The sequence below is a fragment of the Lolium rigidum genome, chromosome 7, assembly GCF_022539505.1.
Source record: "Lolium rigidum isolate FL_2022 chromosome 7, APGP_CSIRO_Lrig_0.1, whole genome shotgun sequence".
Lineage (NCBI taxonomy): Eukaryota > Viridiplantae > Streptophyta > Magnoliopsida > Poales > Poaceae > Lolium > Lolium rigidum.
In genome coordinates, this window is record NC_061514.1 from 326,318,065 (window position 1) to 326,336,008 (window position 17,944).

At 45.7% G+C, this 17,944-nt stretch overlaps 1 protein-coding gene across 1 annotated transcript; it reads right to left on the minus strand.

Annotated features, from left to right (window-relative positions):
• Window positions 1-6,755: 6,755 nt before the first annotated feature.
• LOC124669599 (probable flavin-containing monooxygenase 1) lies at window positions 6,756-9,065 on the minus strand. The gene is made up of 5 exons (XM_047206184.1): window positions 8,625-9,065; window positions 8,011-8,248; window positions 7,655-7,830; window positions 7,192-7,544; window positions 6,756-7,107 (listed from the first exon to the last, which is right to left on the minus strand). Exons 1-5 carry the CDS (start codon window positions 9,063-9,065, stop codon window positions 6,756-6,758), a joined length of 1,560 nt encoding a protein of 519 aa, XP_047062140.1.
• Between the last annotated feature and the right edge of the window lie 8,879 nt (window positions 9,066-17,944).

The following is a 17,944-nucleotide window of genomic DNA, read 5'->3' on the forward strand; positions in this document are numbered from 1 at the left end:
AATTCAATGTTGCAACATCTAATTCTCCTTTTTGAAAATCTGTAAGCAGACTAAATAGATCTTGCTTCACCAGTTCCAAATTTTTCTGGTAGAATTCTGCATTGAAACCATCTGGGCCAGCTGCTTTATTGGCTGCCATTTCAAAAACAACAGTTTTAAGCTCCTCCATTGTAAATTGTTTTAGTAATAGCTCACTGTCTTCAGCACTAAGTTTTTCCACACTTGATTCACTAAAACTAATATTATTTAAACTTGGATTACCAAAGAGTTTTTTTTTGTAGAAGTTAGTAATATATCTCTTCAGATTTTCCTGACGCTCTATCAAACCCTCATCCTGATTTAAATTTGTAATCAAAGTTTTCCTTCACCTCCCATTTGCTTTTGAATGGTAATATCTAGTATTATTATCTCCCTCAAGGATTTCTTTTTCTTTTGCTCTCTGTATCCATTTAATTTCCTCTTCTTTGATAATGTTTTTTTGTTGATTCTGTAACATCTTCTTTACTTCTATTTCTGACTGCACCAGCCCATATAACTCCCTTTTTTTTATCAATTTCATCTAGTTGTACTGCTAAAGCTCATCTCTTTCTCTTATATTCCCCCTCAATATTCAAATTCCATCCCTTCAAAGTCCTCCTAAGACATTCAAATCTTTTTTTTGCCATATATCAATGTTTTTGTCTCCTGAGTAAGTTTTATCCCACACTTTTTTGATTATTTCGAAGATCAGGTCTCAAGAACCAGCAGTTTTCAAATCTGAAATTGACTGTCTCTTAGGTCTATCCCCTGATTTGATCAAAATGGGAGTGTGATCAGATAGCTCACTTGGGAGAGTTGTTGCACACACTAATGGGAATTTTTCCTCCCATGATGGGGAAACAAGAACTCTATCTAAAAGCTCATAGGTGGGATCTTCATGATTATTACACCAGGTGAATTTCCTACCTAAAAGGCTTATCTCCATCAGACCACCCTGTTCAATTACATCATTAAACATGGGGCTCCATATGTTATATCCTCCTGGTTTGTTTTTCTCACTATTCTTCCTTGTCATATTAAAATCCCCAGTAATCAAAATTGGGTACACAGAGCTTCTAATGACATTTACCAATTCAACTAGGAAGTTGGCTTTGCCACCTTGTTGTGCATCCCCATAAACCACCACTAGATTCCATGTAAAATTGTCTATCTTGCTTGCTATGAGAAATCTAACAAAATATATAAACTCCTTTTTGTTTTTCAATTACATCATAAGTCTCTTTACTAACTCCTAATAAGATCCCACCAGATCTCCCTCTTGCAGGAATACCATCCCAGTGAAACTCAGATCCCCACTTATTTTTTTAAGAAATTTAGTGGAGTATTCTTGTCTCACTGTTTCTTGTATGCCCACAAAGTCAAGTTTGTGGTCTCTTATGTTTTTTCTAATATAACTCTTCTGGCTTTCTTCCCCAGTTCCTCTACTATTCCAAGTAAGGCCACTAATCATTTAACACTTTCTTTTTCCCCTCCTACACATCATCTTAGATTCAATGGGGGTTTTGTAGTGAAACTCCACAGGAGCCACATACCCCCCCTATTTTCTGTTTTCCTCCACTAATACTAGAAGTGACTACATTGTCAGTTAAAGCCACACAATCTTCTTTGCCCATTTTTAGGATATCTAGCAAGACTTGGTCAACAACATCTGGCTGGTTGTCCATGTCTGCTGGATAATTTTCCCCTACAGGGTCCTCTTCTTTGCTCAAAAATATGTTAACTCTGGTCTGCTTTTGTTCTCTTATCAAAGCTAAATTTGTTTCTATCATGTCTAAAGTAGTGCCAAGATCAATCCCAACTTTGCTAGCAATATCTAGTAGTATGAAGGGTAATGGTGCTACCTTGAGATGGCTGAAGATTCTTTCGCATGGCAATTTTTTTTTGCCATGTCCATGATGGGGACATCACTTTTTGGGGCAAGTCTATTGTTGAACCTGTTTCCATTGGCTTCTTCTATTTCTTCTAGGATCACCACTTCCTTGTTCTTCTTCTTCCTATAGTTTGGTGATTTCCCCTCCTCAACATTCTTGATCTGTGTTGTCATGCTTAAAGATGAATCAGATTTTCTATCTCCCTCATCACCATCTAGCTCCACTCTCCCAATTGTCCCTAGATCCTCAGTTTGATCCTCCATTTTTTGGTCATTCTCGTGAACATTGTCACCAGTTTCTTCCTGCAGATCCTCTCTTTCTTCCTCCACATTTCTGTCTATTGTCCCCACCAAATCTCCCCTGGCTGGTAAGTTTGTTGGGTCTTGATTTGTGACTGATCCTTTCTTTTTGTTCAAAGCAATTGCATCCAAATCATTTTGCCTCCTAGCTAATTTCCTCTTCCCTTTCCTCTAGCTTTTTTTCGTTTGCTCACTTGCTTGTATGTGTCCCTCACTGACTGTCCCCTCATTTCCTTCAATTCTTGGTCTTTTTCTCTTCTATCTCCCAGCTCTTGAGATAAAGTGTCTTCCATTTCATCAGATTCTTGTATGTACTCTTCCTCAGGTCTCAGCCAACCTTCCTCCACCACCTGCTCAACTTGAAAGTAGATGTAGTAGATCATTAACTTTTTTGTAGTAAGTTTTGCTATGGCAGGAATGTTCTTGTGGTTGACCACCCCAACCAAGAATCTTATGCTTCCATACTTCCTAAAAGTTTCCATGTCCACTTCAATAACTTGTCCAAGTGTTGATCCCACTTCAGAGATCCCTTGATAGTTTTTCAGTGTTTTTGGAACTCTCTTAGCCCTAACCCATACTGTATCTAGTTTACCAGCTGCAAGATTTTCATCAGACCATTGCTTGACATTCACCTTGATGTGAGCACCCCTCAAAGTAACCCAGTCATAGATTGAGACTTCATTTATCCTTGCAGCTGATGGGAAATTGACCAAAAATCTGCCAGCTGAAACTTCCTTGACTTGCCAAGTCCACTTCTAAGGGTATGTTCTTCCAAGACACATCACTAATAGTTCTTCATCCACATGGAAGTCCACTTCTTTGACTTTAACTATTGCTATGGCTTTTCCTTTTTCCTCAGCTCCAGTACCTTCTTTTGCATGTTCAACAACAAAGCAACATAGGCTAGACCCTCCAAATCCAACCAGATTTGCACTTGGCTTTTTTTGTTTGAGCCAGGCACACCTCATGGATTGGTGTCCTTTGCCACAGTTGACACACTCAATCTCTTCATTGAAGTATTTTCAAATATGTCCTTTTTTCCCACATTTGTTACAGAGAAGATTGTCATCTCCAGAGGTCTTCTTCCCTACCAATTCTGCCTCTGAACTTGCCCCTATCTGCAACTGTTGTGTTGTTCCAGATGAAGCAACAAGAACTGTTGTGGCTGAGACAGTTGTTCTTTCATGAGTGACTTTGTTTTGGCCAGTTGAGAGTCCACCTGAGCTAGTAGGCATTGCCCTCTGCACATATGCTCTGTTCTGCCCCTGAAAATGATCCCTGTCTCCAGCATGCCCTCCTTGATTCTGGCTACTATCAAATTGCCCATTTCCTTGTCCATACGAGCCTCTGCCTAGATTGTTGAATTGTCCCTGCCCTCTCCCAAATCTCTGAGGATTTTGGTACTGATTCCGTCCAAACTGCCTAGAGCGAGAGAAGGGTGGACGCTGGAAATTATTACCTCTATATCCACCATACTGTTGTCTGTTTGGTCCACCTTCATCTCTGCAATAACTTCCTCTTCCTCCCATGGCATCATATCTCTCTCCCATCTCTCTCAAGCTTTCCGCCGCCGTTTTAGTTGGAGGAACCCTAGTTTCTCGCACCCACCAACTCCCCAGCAAGCTATCCAAGTACCCTTGTGAGAATATACCCTCAGACAGAGATGCCACTGTCTTTGCTTTATACAGGCACATGGCTTGCCCTGGGTGTGTTTCTGGTGGGCTGGGCTTGGATTGTACTGAACTACTGACCGGCCCACGAGATGACATTGTCTTGATGGAAACTTTAATTCCAATAAAACAGTCTATGTCATCCCCTGGCTTCCTAAAAGGCCTATTGCAAGCTTCAACGATAGAGACACCTGCTGGTGGCCTTGATAGCACAGGAGTGGGTTCTGTCATTCCTAAAGCTTTCTTTGCCTCTAGGAAGGGATTCAAATTCTGCCTAACAACCTTTCCTCGGCAGATTTTAAACCATCTAGGATCTAGATTTTCCAGGAGAGATTATCAACATGTTCTGCTGAATCATGTTGCAAAGAAGTTATACTTCTATGTTCTGATCCAGCCAAACTTGTTTCTCTACCTAAATTAGATCCCAAATTTGTTTGATTCATTAACCTTCTCTATCTACTAATGTTTCTCTTATCATTGTTACCCCTTTTATCCATTACAATGGCAAGGTAATCACCAAAGAAAATGGGAGGAATTTCATGATAGACATTGTCAGAGAGAGCAGCATCTAAATCATCCTCTCCTTTAGAGAGATTACTCAAAACATAGAAACGATTGCTAGCTTTCTTATAACACATACCTTTCACAGAACTTCTTGGCACCCTTCCTTGAACGGACCTTCGAACTAAACTTTCTTCTTCCCTCCCAACAGGTGCCTGGTGATACGCTTGAACCTTGCCATTATTGAGATAGCAGTCAGGTCGTCCTTCCTCATCGGCGACAGCTTCCTCTCCGGATCGAATGAACTGTTGATGTACATTGAGTCCTCCGTTGGAGGCTGAGACCATCCCGCTGGAGTTGGTGGTCTGAGAGGGTTTGGACCCAGCAGCTCGGAGACTCTTCTGTTTGGCGGTGCCGGCAGCGCCATAATCCCCACCGGCGTCTTCCTCAGCAGCTCCAAACCTTCCGCAGCCTCTCTCATCCTCTTCTCGCTCTCTGTTCTTCTGTGGAAGACTCTGCGCGACCCCTCTGCCTCCTCCATTTTTGGTGATGTCCTTATTCGTAGTGTCGCCCCCAAATATATCGCTGGCCTGAGCACGAGACGATATACAAGATACCAAACAAGGGAATACCTCCAGATTCTCTACAGACTTTTCAGGCTGTGAGTCGACCGCTCGAGCCCATCCATGGAGAATCTTTGCGATTCCCCCTGCAGCCGAGCCAAAATTGCTCAGCGGCGACCAGGTGCGCCACCCGCGCTTTCTCACGGCATGTTCTACAACTCTTCCAGCCTCTGCCTCGCCATCTCCCTCATCGGATCGTCTGGATCCTTGAGATCCAGCATCCCCTGTGCCGCCACGATCTGCTCCTCGATTCCTCGTCCAGACAGCTGCAGGCGCCACCCTTTGGCCATCTGATCGACGGCCCAGGGCGAGGCGAGGCAGATCTGAAGCATGATCAACTTCCGCCTCAGCTTTGTCTGCCTCCGCTCCTCGGCTACCTTCGCCTCTTCGTCCCTCTTGGCCCGCTCCTCGGCAAGTTTACTCTCCTCCGCGAAGGACATCATCCCAGAGGACCACTTCAGCTCCGCCATCTCCGCTAGGGCCTGGGGCTCCTGCTGGTGAGATCAGGAGGTGGGGGGAGGTGGTGGTGGTGGGGAATTTTGAAATCGCCTTGGTGGAGAGAGGAGGGGACATGAGGACTCAGGGGACATTGCCCACTGTACATGAACTAGTCTACACATGGATCACATAATCTAGTATGCTGCCGAGCACGCTGGTGCTGCTCACAGCCGGCACTGTGCGGGAATCGCCGTGTGGGCTCGGTAGCGCAGCGTACCGGGAGCATGGCTTTCCATGGGCAGGCCGGTGGGGAGGATGCTACTTCGACTTCTCCCCAGGTTGCTATGCTCAAGCAGGACGATGTTCGCGCAAGAGTGCTTCCGAGCCAAGCATCAGTCTGAATAATTTGGTTCTCACTTAAGTCGGTTTTGTAGCGTCAGTCTGATGCTCAAACTGAAAAATGTTTCAAGCACAACAAGTAGAGGCAAGATAAGGACAACGAAAATACTACCAGATTTAAGTGAAGGTTATTCTATCGATAACCTTTCTCTTGTTTGTTTCAGAGGTAGTAGTGATGAAGTACTTGAGCACATGGTTCCTTCACTAGCTATGGTCACACCAGTGTTCTGGCAAGTCTGAATTTTAGTAACTTCACTGTTGTATCAGTTACTGAACATGTTGTGGTAGCATGCGTTGCAGCGTTGGATAGATTGAAATATTATTTGTACTGAAAATAGTGTACCCAGTTAGAGGATACCACTTACATGCTGCTGGTTTTATGTTATTTGATACATCATATGTTATTCAACGGCTAGTTCTTTATGGTTATGCAACTGCAGATTTCCCTCAGCTTTTGAATATTAGGTGAATACATCATGTGATTTTATATCTTTACATTTCTTCATGCAAATACGACACAATAGCAATAGCTGTGAATTTGACTTCTGGACTGTACAAAGCATCTTGCTAGACTAATCGAGGCTGATATATGTTGTTTTCTACCTCTCGTAAGTTGTATTGAAATGAATGTTGTTCAGAACTTTGTTTTCAACACTTACCTTTAGGTGCTAATGATCAAGTTGATGATCTGCGCGACTGGCCTGGCCAGGTTACAGCTAAATTTAAACATGGTGTAGAGTTCTAAGTCTTGTACAATTCTCAAGAACTCATGTGTAATCATTGACTTTCTAGCTGCTTACGATGTACTAAAAGAAGATTTATTGAACGTGTAAAATATGCCAACAGTAGTATGGCAGACACAGAGTTGTGTTGATAAGTGCCGTTCATGAGGCTCAAAGCCCATGGCCCCTGTATTTACTTAGGGCGAAGATTAATATAATCACTGGGACCATAGACGTCAAACAAGTCAGCGAAAAAGCCCTTCTTCCTTCTAGGGTTGCATCCCATGTCCTTGCATAGTAGATCATTATACCAGATATGAAGAACCCCTATACAGGACCTGCGGAAGTAGCCGCGAGAGTAGCGTTTCATGAATTTCTCCCACTCAAGAATATCACTCTGCATTGATTTAACACTTGGTAATCTGAATCCACCATCCAGGAAATGTGCCAGCCACTTGGCCCGAATTTCTGAAGTGTAGAGGTTCGCCAAGCTCTCGGAGTAACCAAGGACCGCGAGTTGTGGAATCTTAGGATGTATACACTCCCTGAAAATAACAAATAATTAGCAACGTTTAATACATTGGAAACTAGCTAGAAATATAAAGAAAGGATATATATAGGGCAGTAACCTATAGAGTGGTAACGTTGAGGATGTTGGTCCGACTGCAATACTCTGAAAATATTCAGATACAAACATGTCCTTGATCTTCTGATCCCCCTTGAACCCTGTTCCGAAGATAACTACGTCGCTCTTTATCGGTGAAGACTCGCCTTCAACAAGCACACCTTCCTTGCAGAAGGTAAATGTCTTTGACTTCTTCAGAATAATGCTGCCTTCATCTAGTCTCTTGTAATGGTCCTTGGGTGTAATGGCAATCAAGCATGTCACTAGGGCCTCAAAAAGGCTATGCTCAGGCACCATGTCATGCTTCTTCATGGGAATGGAGTAGTAGCTCTCAGCAAACTTCGAGAATAGCCACCTCTACGTACCCATAGACAAACAAGAAAACATGTACTATAATAGTTTAGTTTGAAACGTAATTAGTGTATAAATTACTTAGAGAAAAAATTACACATGGTGATTTGCAGTACCAATGGTGTCAAGATGGTGGCTACGAGGCTTAGGAGGAAGCCTTCTCCAGGCTTGTGAATAAGGAGTTCAGAGAAGCGATTTAGATACAAATACGATATTGGGAATCCCCAGGCATAGTAGTTTGGAAAGATCCAATGCTTTGTTCGGACTACCATTGTACATGGATGTTCAGTACCTGCAGGACCAATAAGATTTGTCCAAGTTCTCAGACAATTGCTGAAATTCAGACGATTGCATAATACACAATTTCAGGACCAGTACGCTACCTTTTCTCACACAAACCAAAATATGTGATAACATATTAAATTTTGGCACGAAAATAGAAAATTATTATTTTGGTAGAACGAGTTTGTACCATTTAGTTCTGCACATTCAGCGGCAACATCCAGCGCTGATTTCAGGTAGCCAATGACAGTCACACGCTTGCCCTTCAACATCTCGTTAGCTTTCTTGGTGCCCATTTTGGAGTAATCCATGGTGTGGATCACCTGCCCATCAAATGCTTCTGGACCTTTTCCTCGAGAAAAGGTTGGTATGTTGGGCACACCACTAAACCTCCCGATGCAGAAAACCACAAAGTCTGCCACGTGTGTCTGGATATAGGAAACACTATGGTCAGTTGTTTTTTTTTTTTGCAAGAAAAGTATGTTGAGTAGTTGAGTTACAGAAAACATAGTATAGTACAAAGATTTTTCCACGACACTTTTGTACGGTACCTTTTCTAGACAACTTTGTTTCAAATTAGTTGTCCTAGTATTTTTTTTTACAAAATAGGCGAACATACACTTTGAGATGAGCACCAAATCTAATATAAGCTGCGAAAACTAATTTAGAATGGAGGGATTACTATTTGAAATGGCATGTGTGCATACCTTTGCAGGTCAGAAGATCACTGAATTCAGTTAGTGGCTGACTAAATGAACCACGCAGGAAAATGAACTTGTTGTCACTACTCACTGGTGTCGTTACCTCAACGTTGTCCTCTGCGTCGGCCACAGTGAGCCGCCACTCGCCGACCCCATCCCCAAACGCCTCGCCGCACCCGGCCCACTCCTCCCAAGCCGCCACCTCCTCCTCGCCGACACCCACATACTCCATCCCTACCACACGATGCCGGAACCTGACGCAATCGAGCACGCCGAAGTGGCGCGCGTAGGCATGGAGGTAGTCGGCGACCTGGCGGCAGTTCGGGAACATCTCGGTGACGGAGTCCGGCCACGGGAAGTCGGAGTACTGGTACATGGCCCGCTCAGACTGCAGCGAGGTGCAGTCCGGCGTCCGCGCCCACACACCGCCAAGGAGCGTGTCCGCCTCGAAGACGACGGGCCGGCAGCCGCGCTCCAGCAGGTGCTTGCACGCCGCCAGGCCGCTCACGCCGGCGCCGATGATGGCCACCCTCTTCTTCTCCATTGAGTAGGTGAAACCTGTGTGATGGTGTGAGCTTGGATTTGGTGTGGTTTTTATAGCTGGTCAAGACTGAAGAGAGCTTGATCGGGACTTCGGGTTGTGCATGGAGCGCGCGCGGTTTGCACCATGTGGTGTGCTGGATATTGCACATGATCAGGGGTCGTGGGATAGAGTATTTTAGAGCACGGCGCCACTCTCTCTGACGTGTTATTTTTGTTGGCTTGCGTCGGAAGTCAAGATTTCATACAAATTCATGGGCAAATCAGGCACGAAGTTGTCCGGCAAGGCAATGGTGGAGCGAAACCATGGTACGTGTATACGTTGCATGTGTTGCACCAGGCACGATAGCAGGCACGTGCACGCTTCCAGACCTATGCAAACTTTCTACGCCACGAATAATACGAGATGCCTCTAGAGCACACTATGAAATTCTAAATTCATATTTGATTTATCCCGAGATAGCATTTAAAAACCCAGAAAAAAGGGACATTCTAATTTGGTGACCTACTACTTCTCATAATCGGCTTGGTAAGATTTATGTTAATTCACAAAAAACGGTAAGATTAATGTTATTTTATATAATTTTTTTTCTATAAAGTTGATCCCAACTATTTTCATTTAATGTTGCAAACTGCTCATGCAAGGCATCACGTCACCTGATTATCGTTGGCCATCAGATTATGTTTTGAACCAATTCCATCCATCGATGTGTTCCACTGACAAATGTCAAACTTGAAATAAAGTCCTGTTTGATCATCTGGTGACTCTACCACCCCACCCGTCCACTCGCATCAGCTGGTTGCTCTTTTGTGCAAAGATGAAGACTTGCCTGAGGCATGTCATTCTCGATGTTGTGTTCCGGAAGGCACCATCGACGAATGTAACAGTGCACATATTGCCTAGAGTTTGCTGGATAGGGTGGTATTCGGTCGTTTGTACCTATGCGTTTATTCCGAACGTTTGATTTCGGAGGGAGCGGCGCGAAGCTCTGTTCTTTCTTCCCATACAACGCCATTTTGGTCTTGGGTGAAGTCAGAGACGGAGAATATGATGATGGCTGGATTTGGAGTACTAGCAATGGAGGTCTAAGTCTATGCGATGGTGAGGAACTTGCTTGGTATTCTGGGTTTACAGCAGCAGTATGAAAGTGGGGCCTGCAGCACAGGTGAAGTTCAGAGTCCTACCTTTCAGGATGAAAATCCAAGGTCTGACTGTAATTGGATGTGCCTAGCAATGACCTTATTGAAGACATTGTTTTGAAAGCGCGAACAATCTTCAGGGTGAAAACCTAAGATCTTTGATCAGGCGACGACGGCGCTGGTGCACCGTTCCCTTCTTGGAGGCTTCGCGTTTGAAGAGTCTGAAGTTCAGCTGTTGTCATGGTGGTGGTTGTATTGTTGGTTCTTAGGCTGGAATGTTGTGGCGGGCTCTTTTTTCTTATTTTCTTTTCTCTTTTTTTGGCTGTGTGCATTTGTATTGCCATTAGAGCGGTGCCTTATTGCAGAGGCTAGGTGTAATTGGTATCTTCTGATATTAATATATTCCCTTTATTGAAAAAATGCACCTAGTAGTTCCCTTGGCAACTTAAGCTCTACGGTCTAGCTTCTGTATCGGATACCTTAGTATAAAGTCATCTCCAACGGATAGAGTATTTTAGAGCATGGCGCCACCCTTTCTAATGTTATTTGTGTTGGCTTGCGTCAGAAGTCAAGATTTCTTGGGTCTTCCTGGGCAAATCAGGCACGAGTTGTCGAGCGAAATTATCATGGTACCTGTATACCTAGCCTGCCTGTGTTGCACCAGGCACGTGCACGCGTACCTCCTCGCCCGTTTCCCCTACATCTCGGCGCTGCCCTGCACCTTCTTGTGCCAAACGGCTAACCCTAGCCTCGGCCAGCCTTGGTCACTGGCGGAGCTCAGCGTTCCGCCGTGGCTGGTGGCTCCCCCCCCCCCCCCCCCCCCCCCGCTCCGGTCCGCTGCATCCCAGCGCCGCCCCGGAGGAGAGGAGGAAGATAGAGCTAACTATAGGTATCCGTAGTGGATGGCGTTTCCATGAGAAAACCAGAACCCCTCCCGTAACCCCTCCCCTAACCCCTCCCGTGGCGCTCCCCAGGGCGCCACCGGGGGGGCGATCTCCCTCCTTCCGCCGCCCCTCCCTCCGCCGCTGCCGTCGGCGTTGGCCACGGTGGCGGCGGGTCCCAGCGCCAAAGTTCCTGGGGGCTTGTTGGAGGCGGCGACCGACGGTGGCGGCTGGGGCGTCGACCTCCGGCATCGGCGTGCTCCGCGTCTAGGGCGGCGTCCCTGGATGTGCGGCGGCGGCTCCTCCTCCACGGCCTCCAGCGATGGATGGTGGTGGCGGCGGCTGTTGGATCTTGTGCCCGCTGAGATCCATCGTCGGCTTCAGCCGGCGGCGCGAGGAAGGGGCGGCGATTTGCGGGGCGAGGATGGTGTGGTTGCGGCTTCCGCCATCCACCGAATTCTCCTTCGTCATCGTTGGTCAGCGGATGGCGGCGTGGGGGCCTGTTCGTCTGCTTCGGGTTTGAAGGTGGTGGTCCTAGGGTTCTTCTTCTGCGAAGATGAAGACCTACCGAATGTTGATCATTTCATCTAGCCGGAGTGTTGAGTTCCGGAAGGCTCCACCGGCGAATGCATCAGCGCATCTTTTGCCTGTAGTTTGCTGGATCGGGCGGTATTCGGTCGCGTGCACCCATCCTTTTATTCCGACCGGTTGGTTCTGGAGGGAGCGGCGAGAAGCTCTTTTTCTGTGTTGACATCAAGTGACTATGGATCCATGATGAAAGTCGGAAGAAGAGAATTTCATGAAGGCCGGATGGGAGGACTAGCTAAGGGAGGTTCTAAAAGAATCGTATGCCGCACCTAGAGGGGGGGTGAATAGGTGCTAACCAATTTTTAGTTCTTTTTCAATTTAGGCTTGACACGAAAGGTAAATTCTCTAGATATGCAACTAAGTGAATTTACCTATATGACAAGGATATCAACTAAGCAAGGTATAGCTACGCAATAGTAGATAGAGTGGGATAGAGGTAACCGAGAGTGGAGCACGCGATGACACGGAGATGATTCCCGTAGTTCCCTTCCTTTGCAAGAAGGTACGTCTACGTTTGGAGGAGTGTGGTTGCTACGCAAGCCAAACCAACAGCCACGAAGGCTTCACTCGGATCTCCCGTGAGCAACGCCACGAAGGCCTAACCCACTTCCACTAAGGGATTTCCTCGAGGCGGAAACCGGGCCTTTACAAAGTTCTTGGGGCACACATCCACAACCAAATTGGAGGCTCCCAAATCTGTAACAATACAACAATCAACAACAACACATCAACAACAAATCAACTAGGGAACCAAATAGGAACACTAGCATGAGATCCCTCAAACAAGAGAGGGGGAAATGAAGAACGCTTCGGTGAGGATGTAGATCGGTGTCTTCTCCTTCGAATCTCCAAAGATCAAGAGCTTTGGTTGGGGGAGGAAGGAGATCTTGCAAATCTTGACTTTCTTGAGGTGGCTCTAATGGAGGTGGCTTGGCAGATTTCTTGTGTAATGATTGAGCAAGCAACCAAGGTAGAAGAAGGGGGGTATTTATACCTCGCCTCAAAATTGAGCCGTTGCTGCTTCCGAGGGGCCGGATAATCCGGCCTAAGTAAGGGCCGGATAATCCGCTCCCCCCCCCCCGGATAATCCGGCCTTCGGGACAAAACAGTGACTTTATCCGGCCAAATGTCCGGCCCTTGTACTGGTTCACTTTTCTTCCAGTCCTTAGCCAAAAACGAGGGGGCCGGATATTTCCAAAATATCCGGCCCGGATATTCCGGCCCTGGTACAATACCGGGACAATATCCGGGCAAATGTCCGGCCCCCATACTGCGCTGCTTTCCCTCGAAGACTTAGCCAAAATCGGGGGCCGGATATTTCAACAATATCCGGCCCGGATTATCCGGCCTGGCCACATTTTTCCTGTTAACTTTTGACAGACCGACCAAATCCAACACACACAAATATGAAACTATGTAATCCCTGTACCACTTAATCAAACATTAGTGTATCACATATATTGACATCAAACACACAAAACATAATGTGAGAGATGTTCTTTCAATCTCCCCCTTTTTGGTGTTTGATGACAATATACGGATTTGCCAAGGAATCACAATAGAGACAAGCATGATGGCAAGACATAGAGGCACTCCCCCTACATGTGTGCATATAAGTAATTTGCATTTGAATACAAATACACAACACATAGGAGTATGGTGCCTCAACACAAGAGATATCCAACATGAGCTCTAACAAAAGACATTGACACATAAGAGGTTGAGATAGGAAGCAAGAAATCATACCCATGTGTAGATATATAATGCGGAGATATAGCATCACACACAATGTAATATCCTTGATCTCAACAAATAGAAATCCGAAAACCATAACAATGTCTCACACCACATAGCACATAGTTTTGAACGGCACACAAACAAACCAAATAGTTCAACTAAAGAGGGAACACAAGCAATATAAGAATGATAAACGCATATGCTTGTGCCCAAACCATGCAAATCCCCGAAATCCTAATAGAACACTTCTCCCCCTTTGGCATCGAGACGCCAAAAAGGGGACAAGCGCGATGCTACACGTCCCATGAGAATCACTCGGAGGCATCATCATCATCGGACTCGTATGCCACTTCCTCTTCTTCCTCATCAGTGTCAGGTGCATCCGGAGAGCGGCGAGAGGTGTTGGACCTTTGCTGAGTGCCAACCACTGTATCCCTGGTGACCTGGAGGCTGAGGCGGGGGTCCTTGATCACCACTAAGCTTGTGAAGAATAACCGCCTGAGTATGCTTAATCTCAGAACGCTCTCGGCTAGCTGCATAGTTCTCCTTATGGATCTCAATGTTCATGCAAAGGATATGACGCTGGAACCAACTAAGCCGGGTCACTTGCTTCCTCATAGCCGGGACATCACGATGACGAGCAGGAGCATAACCACTAGAACAAGCATCACCCATGAAGGAGTCAGGAGCAGGAACAGCTGAAGAGACTGGCTTAACCTTGTAGGCCTTCTTGACATGGTGCGTCACCAAAGGATACCCACTCAAGTCTTCACCAACCACAGCCACAGAGTTGTTGATGAGAAGCTGGATGTAGGGAGCATAGGGTATGGAGGTCCGGGAGACCATAGCATCATGGATCTCATGGAAGATAAAATCAATGATATCAAGAGTGAAGTTCCGTTCCTCATTCCCATCACGAGCACACTTATAGCTGAGGTGCATAAGGTTCACAAGGACTCCCCGGAGAGCATCATTGTTACCACCACTTGGGCAAATGGTTGCCCGAAAGAACCGAAGCAGCTGATTGTATATGGGAAGCAGCCCCTTAGTATAACCAATTTTCCCCGCTGAGGTATAGAGATGCACAAGAGCATTCTTATCTGCCTGTTGTGGTCCATGAAGACGACGACCCCCATCAACGGGAACTCCAAGAAAACCAGCAAATTGGCGTAGAGTGGCACCGCAAGTGAGTGGAGCCAGTCATCCATTCCATAGTGTGTTCCTCATCTTTCTTGATTGCCAAAGTGGCAAAGAATTGCTTCACCAATTCTGGGCTATAGTCACATTGAATCTTCATGATATCATGCAAACCCAACCTTCCAGCTACCCAGATGGCATCTTCAAAGTGATTGTTTTCAGCCAGAATGTCCACATCAATAGCTTGCATGGGTCTCAGATTCTTCATGGGCTCATAGATGTCCTTGTAGATGAATTCCTGCTCAATGCACCAGAATCTCCTGCCCTCAATCTCTTCATCCCTTGGGACATCTTCATACCAGTTCTTCATGCGAATAGCGGAATAAGAGACTGGGTCCATGGCCTTGTAGTTCTCCCTCACTTCCTTGTTCTTCCGCCTTGCAGTGACGGACTTGCGAGGTGCATTGGTTGCAAACTCGTCACTAGATCGATCATGCCTTGAGCGTCTCCGACCACCCCGAGAAGCACCACCTGTGAGAAGCAAAGGCGGGTAGCAAAGGAAAGGTAATGCTCATAAGTCATGTAAGATACAGTAATATACTCGAGAAGCATGCTATAAGTCGGTACAAATCTAGACATGATAGATTGAAGCAAGAACTGCAGCGGCGATGAAGCTCCAGGCCGGATAATCCGGTGTCCCCTGGGGGCGGATAATCCGGCCTGGCCGGATAATCCGGCCAGCTCGGGGGGCGGATAATCCGGCCCTGCGAGATATGCAGTTTTCCAATCAAAAGCTTGTCTAAGACTAGATCGGCCTCATAGCATGCAAGAGGAGTACACTACAAACGATTTGGAACAACTAGACACCAATTCCACCAAGAAAATAGCACATATAAAACACAACATCTAGGGTTAGAGATTGTGAATCATACCCACATCCATTGTGGAAACCGCTTGGAGGAGAAGGTAGCTAGGGAGGAGATGCACCCGATCCACCCAAGAACTCCGAGAGGGGGCGGACGGAGCGTCTCCGGCGAGGAGGAGAAGATCCGGCGATCTTGAGAGGAGAAAGAGAGAGAGAGGCGCGTGGGGGAGGAGGTGTGAACCGTTTCCCCCCGTGGCCTCGACCTCAGCCCTTTCAAGATCTGCCCGAGTCGGATAATCCGGCCCTAGCTTAGGGCGGATAATCCGGCCGGGCCGGATTATCCGATGTCTCCCGGGGCCGGATTATCCGGGTGCTCGGAAAATTCCGTAAACACCGGGAATCCGGCCCATCTTTCGTTGGTTATTTGCGGGACCCATATGTGATGCAATAATGTATCACGTCACATATAAGGTGCAAATTTACCAATAAGATGGAGCCACCTAGATCATCCGACCGAACCACCTCAAACTCCAAGTTTTTACCAAACATGACAAATGAGCAAGATGGAAATGGCTTATAGGGGAGAGTAGGCTTAGGTTTTAGACGATACAAACTGTTGATGGTACATGGTCACTCAAGTTTGCAAGATATGAACAAATAAGGCCAAACTCGAGTGATTTCCCATAAGAACATGGATTTGTCAAATAAGAGGCGATAAGATCCAAATAACTCCAACTCTTCACAAAGAAGAGTGTGGTAGCCTAGGCCACCATATATGAGTGTTGTGGCATGGCACCGCGAAGATATATCTTGGGTCCAAGCCACTACTCATCATTGAAGCTCACATATCAACATATGATATAAAGAGAATGATTTCTTAATGTTGGCATTATGGGGGAGGGATAGCTCAATGATTTAAACCGCACTCCCCTATTTCCATGCCCACATCTAAACCAAATAAAGTTTTGAGACGAAAGTGTGTTTGCAAGATGGTCAAGCTATACTCCTTGAATCAATGATATTTAGCTCATTCCTCAAATAAGAGAACCTTGCTTCATCAAGAGGCTTCGTGAATATATCGGCAAGTTGATCTTTGGTAGGAACATAGATAAGCTCAATATCACCCCGGGCAACATGATCCCTAATGAAATGATTCCGGATCTCAATATGCTTCGTTCTTGAATGTTGCACCGGATTATAGGCAATCTTGATGGCACTTTCATTGTCACATAATAGAGGCACTTTGTCACAAATGACACCGTATTCCTTTAAAGTGTGCCTCATCCATAACAATTGAATGCATCCACTTGCGGCGGCAACATATTCGGCTTCGGCGGTGGAGAGAGATATACAATTTTGCTTCTTAGAATACCAACACACCAAGGACCTACCAAGGAATTGGCAAGCCCCGGAAGTTGATTTCCTATCATCCTTGTCACCCGCCCAATCCGCATCGGTATAACCATTGAGAATAAAACTTGAGCCTTTGGGGTACCAAATACCATATCTTGGGGTATCAACCAAATATCGAAAGATTCTTTTGAGAGCCATCATGTGGCTCTCTTTAGGAGAAGCTTGATACCTTGCACACACACCAACACTCAACACTATGTCCGGTCTAGATGCACAAAGGTAAAGCAAGGATCCAATCATGGAGCGATATACCTTTTGATCCACCTCTTTACCATTGGGATCAAGTGCAAGATGACATTTGGTAACCATAGGAGTGGCCACACCCTTCATCTCGGTCATCTTGAACCTCTTGAGCATGTCTTGGAGATATTTTGCTTGGTTGATGAAGGTTCCTTCCCTCAATTGCTTGATCTCAAAACCAAGGAAGAACTTCATCTCTCCCATCATAGACATCTCAAACCTATCGGTCATAAGCTTTGAGAATTCATCATTGAAAGCTTTGTTAGTAGATCCAAATATAATATCATCAACATATAATTGGCAAACGAAAAGCTCCCCATTGACCCTCTTAGTAAAAAGAGTGGGGTCGATTAGCCCAACATCAAACCCACGGTCTACCAACAATTCCTTAAGGTGCTCGTACCAAGCTCTAGGAGCTTGTTTGAGACCATAAAGTGCTTTATCAAGCTTGTAGACATGGTTAGGAAAGTTGAGATCCTCGAACCCCGGGGTTGCTTAACATAAACCTCTTCATGCAAAGGACCATTAAGAAAAGCACTTTTCACATCCATTTGTTGTAACTTAAAGTTGTGATGCGAAGCATAAGCAAGAAGGATACGGATGGACTCAAGGCGAGCCACGGGAGCATAGGTTTCTCCAAAGTCAATACCCTCAACTTGAGAGAACCCTTGAGCCACCAATCTTGCCTTGTTCCTCACAACATTTCCAAACTCATCTTGCTTGTTCTTGAAAATCCATTTAGTGCCTATAACATTGCGGCACTCCTTAGGCTTCTTTACTAAAGTCCACACTTTGTTGCGCTTGAAGTTGTTGAGTTCTTCATGCATAGCTTCCAACCAATCCGAATCTTCAAGGGCTTCAAATACTTTCTTGGGTTCCACT

Bases quoted from the DNA above. Each gene is read 5' to 3' on its own strand.
- LOC124669599 (XM_047206184.1), bottom strand. From the start codon at position 9,065: ATGGAGAAGAAGAGGGTGGCCATCATCGGCGCCGGCGTGAGCGGCCTG. The intron at 7,831-8,010 runs GTACAAACTCGT...TTGGTCCTGCAG, and splicing joins TGAATGTGCAGAACTAAATG to GTACTGAACATCCATGTACA. The intron at 7,545-7,654 runs GTACTGCAAATC...ATGGGTACGTAG, and splicing joins CCACCATCTTGACACCATTG to AGGTGGCTATTCTCGAAGTT.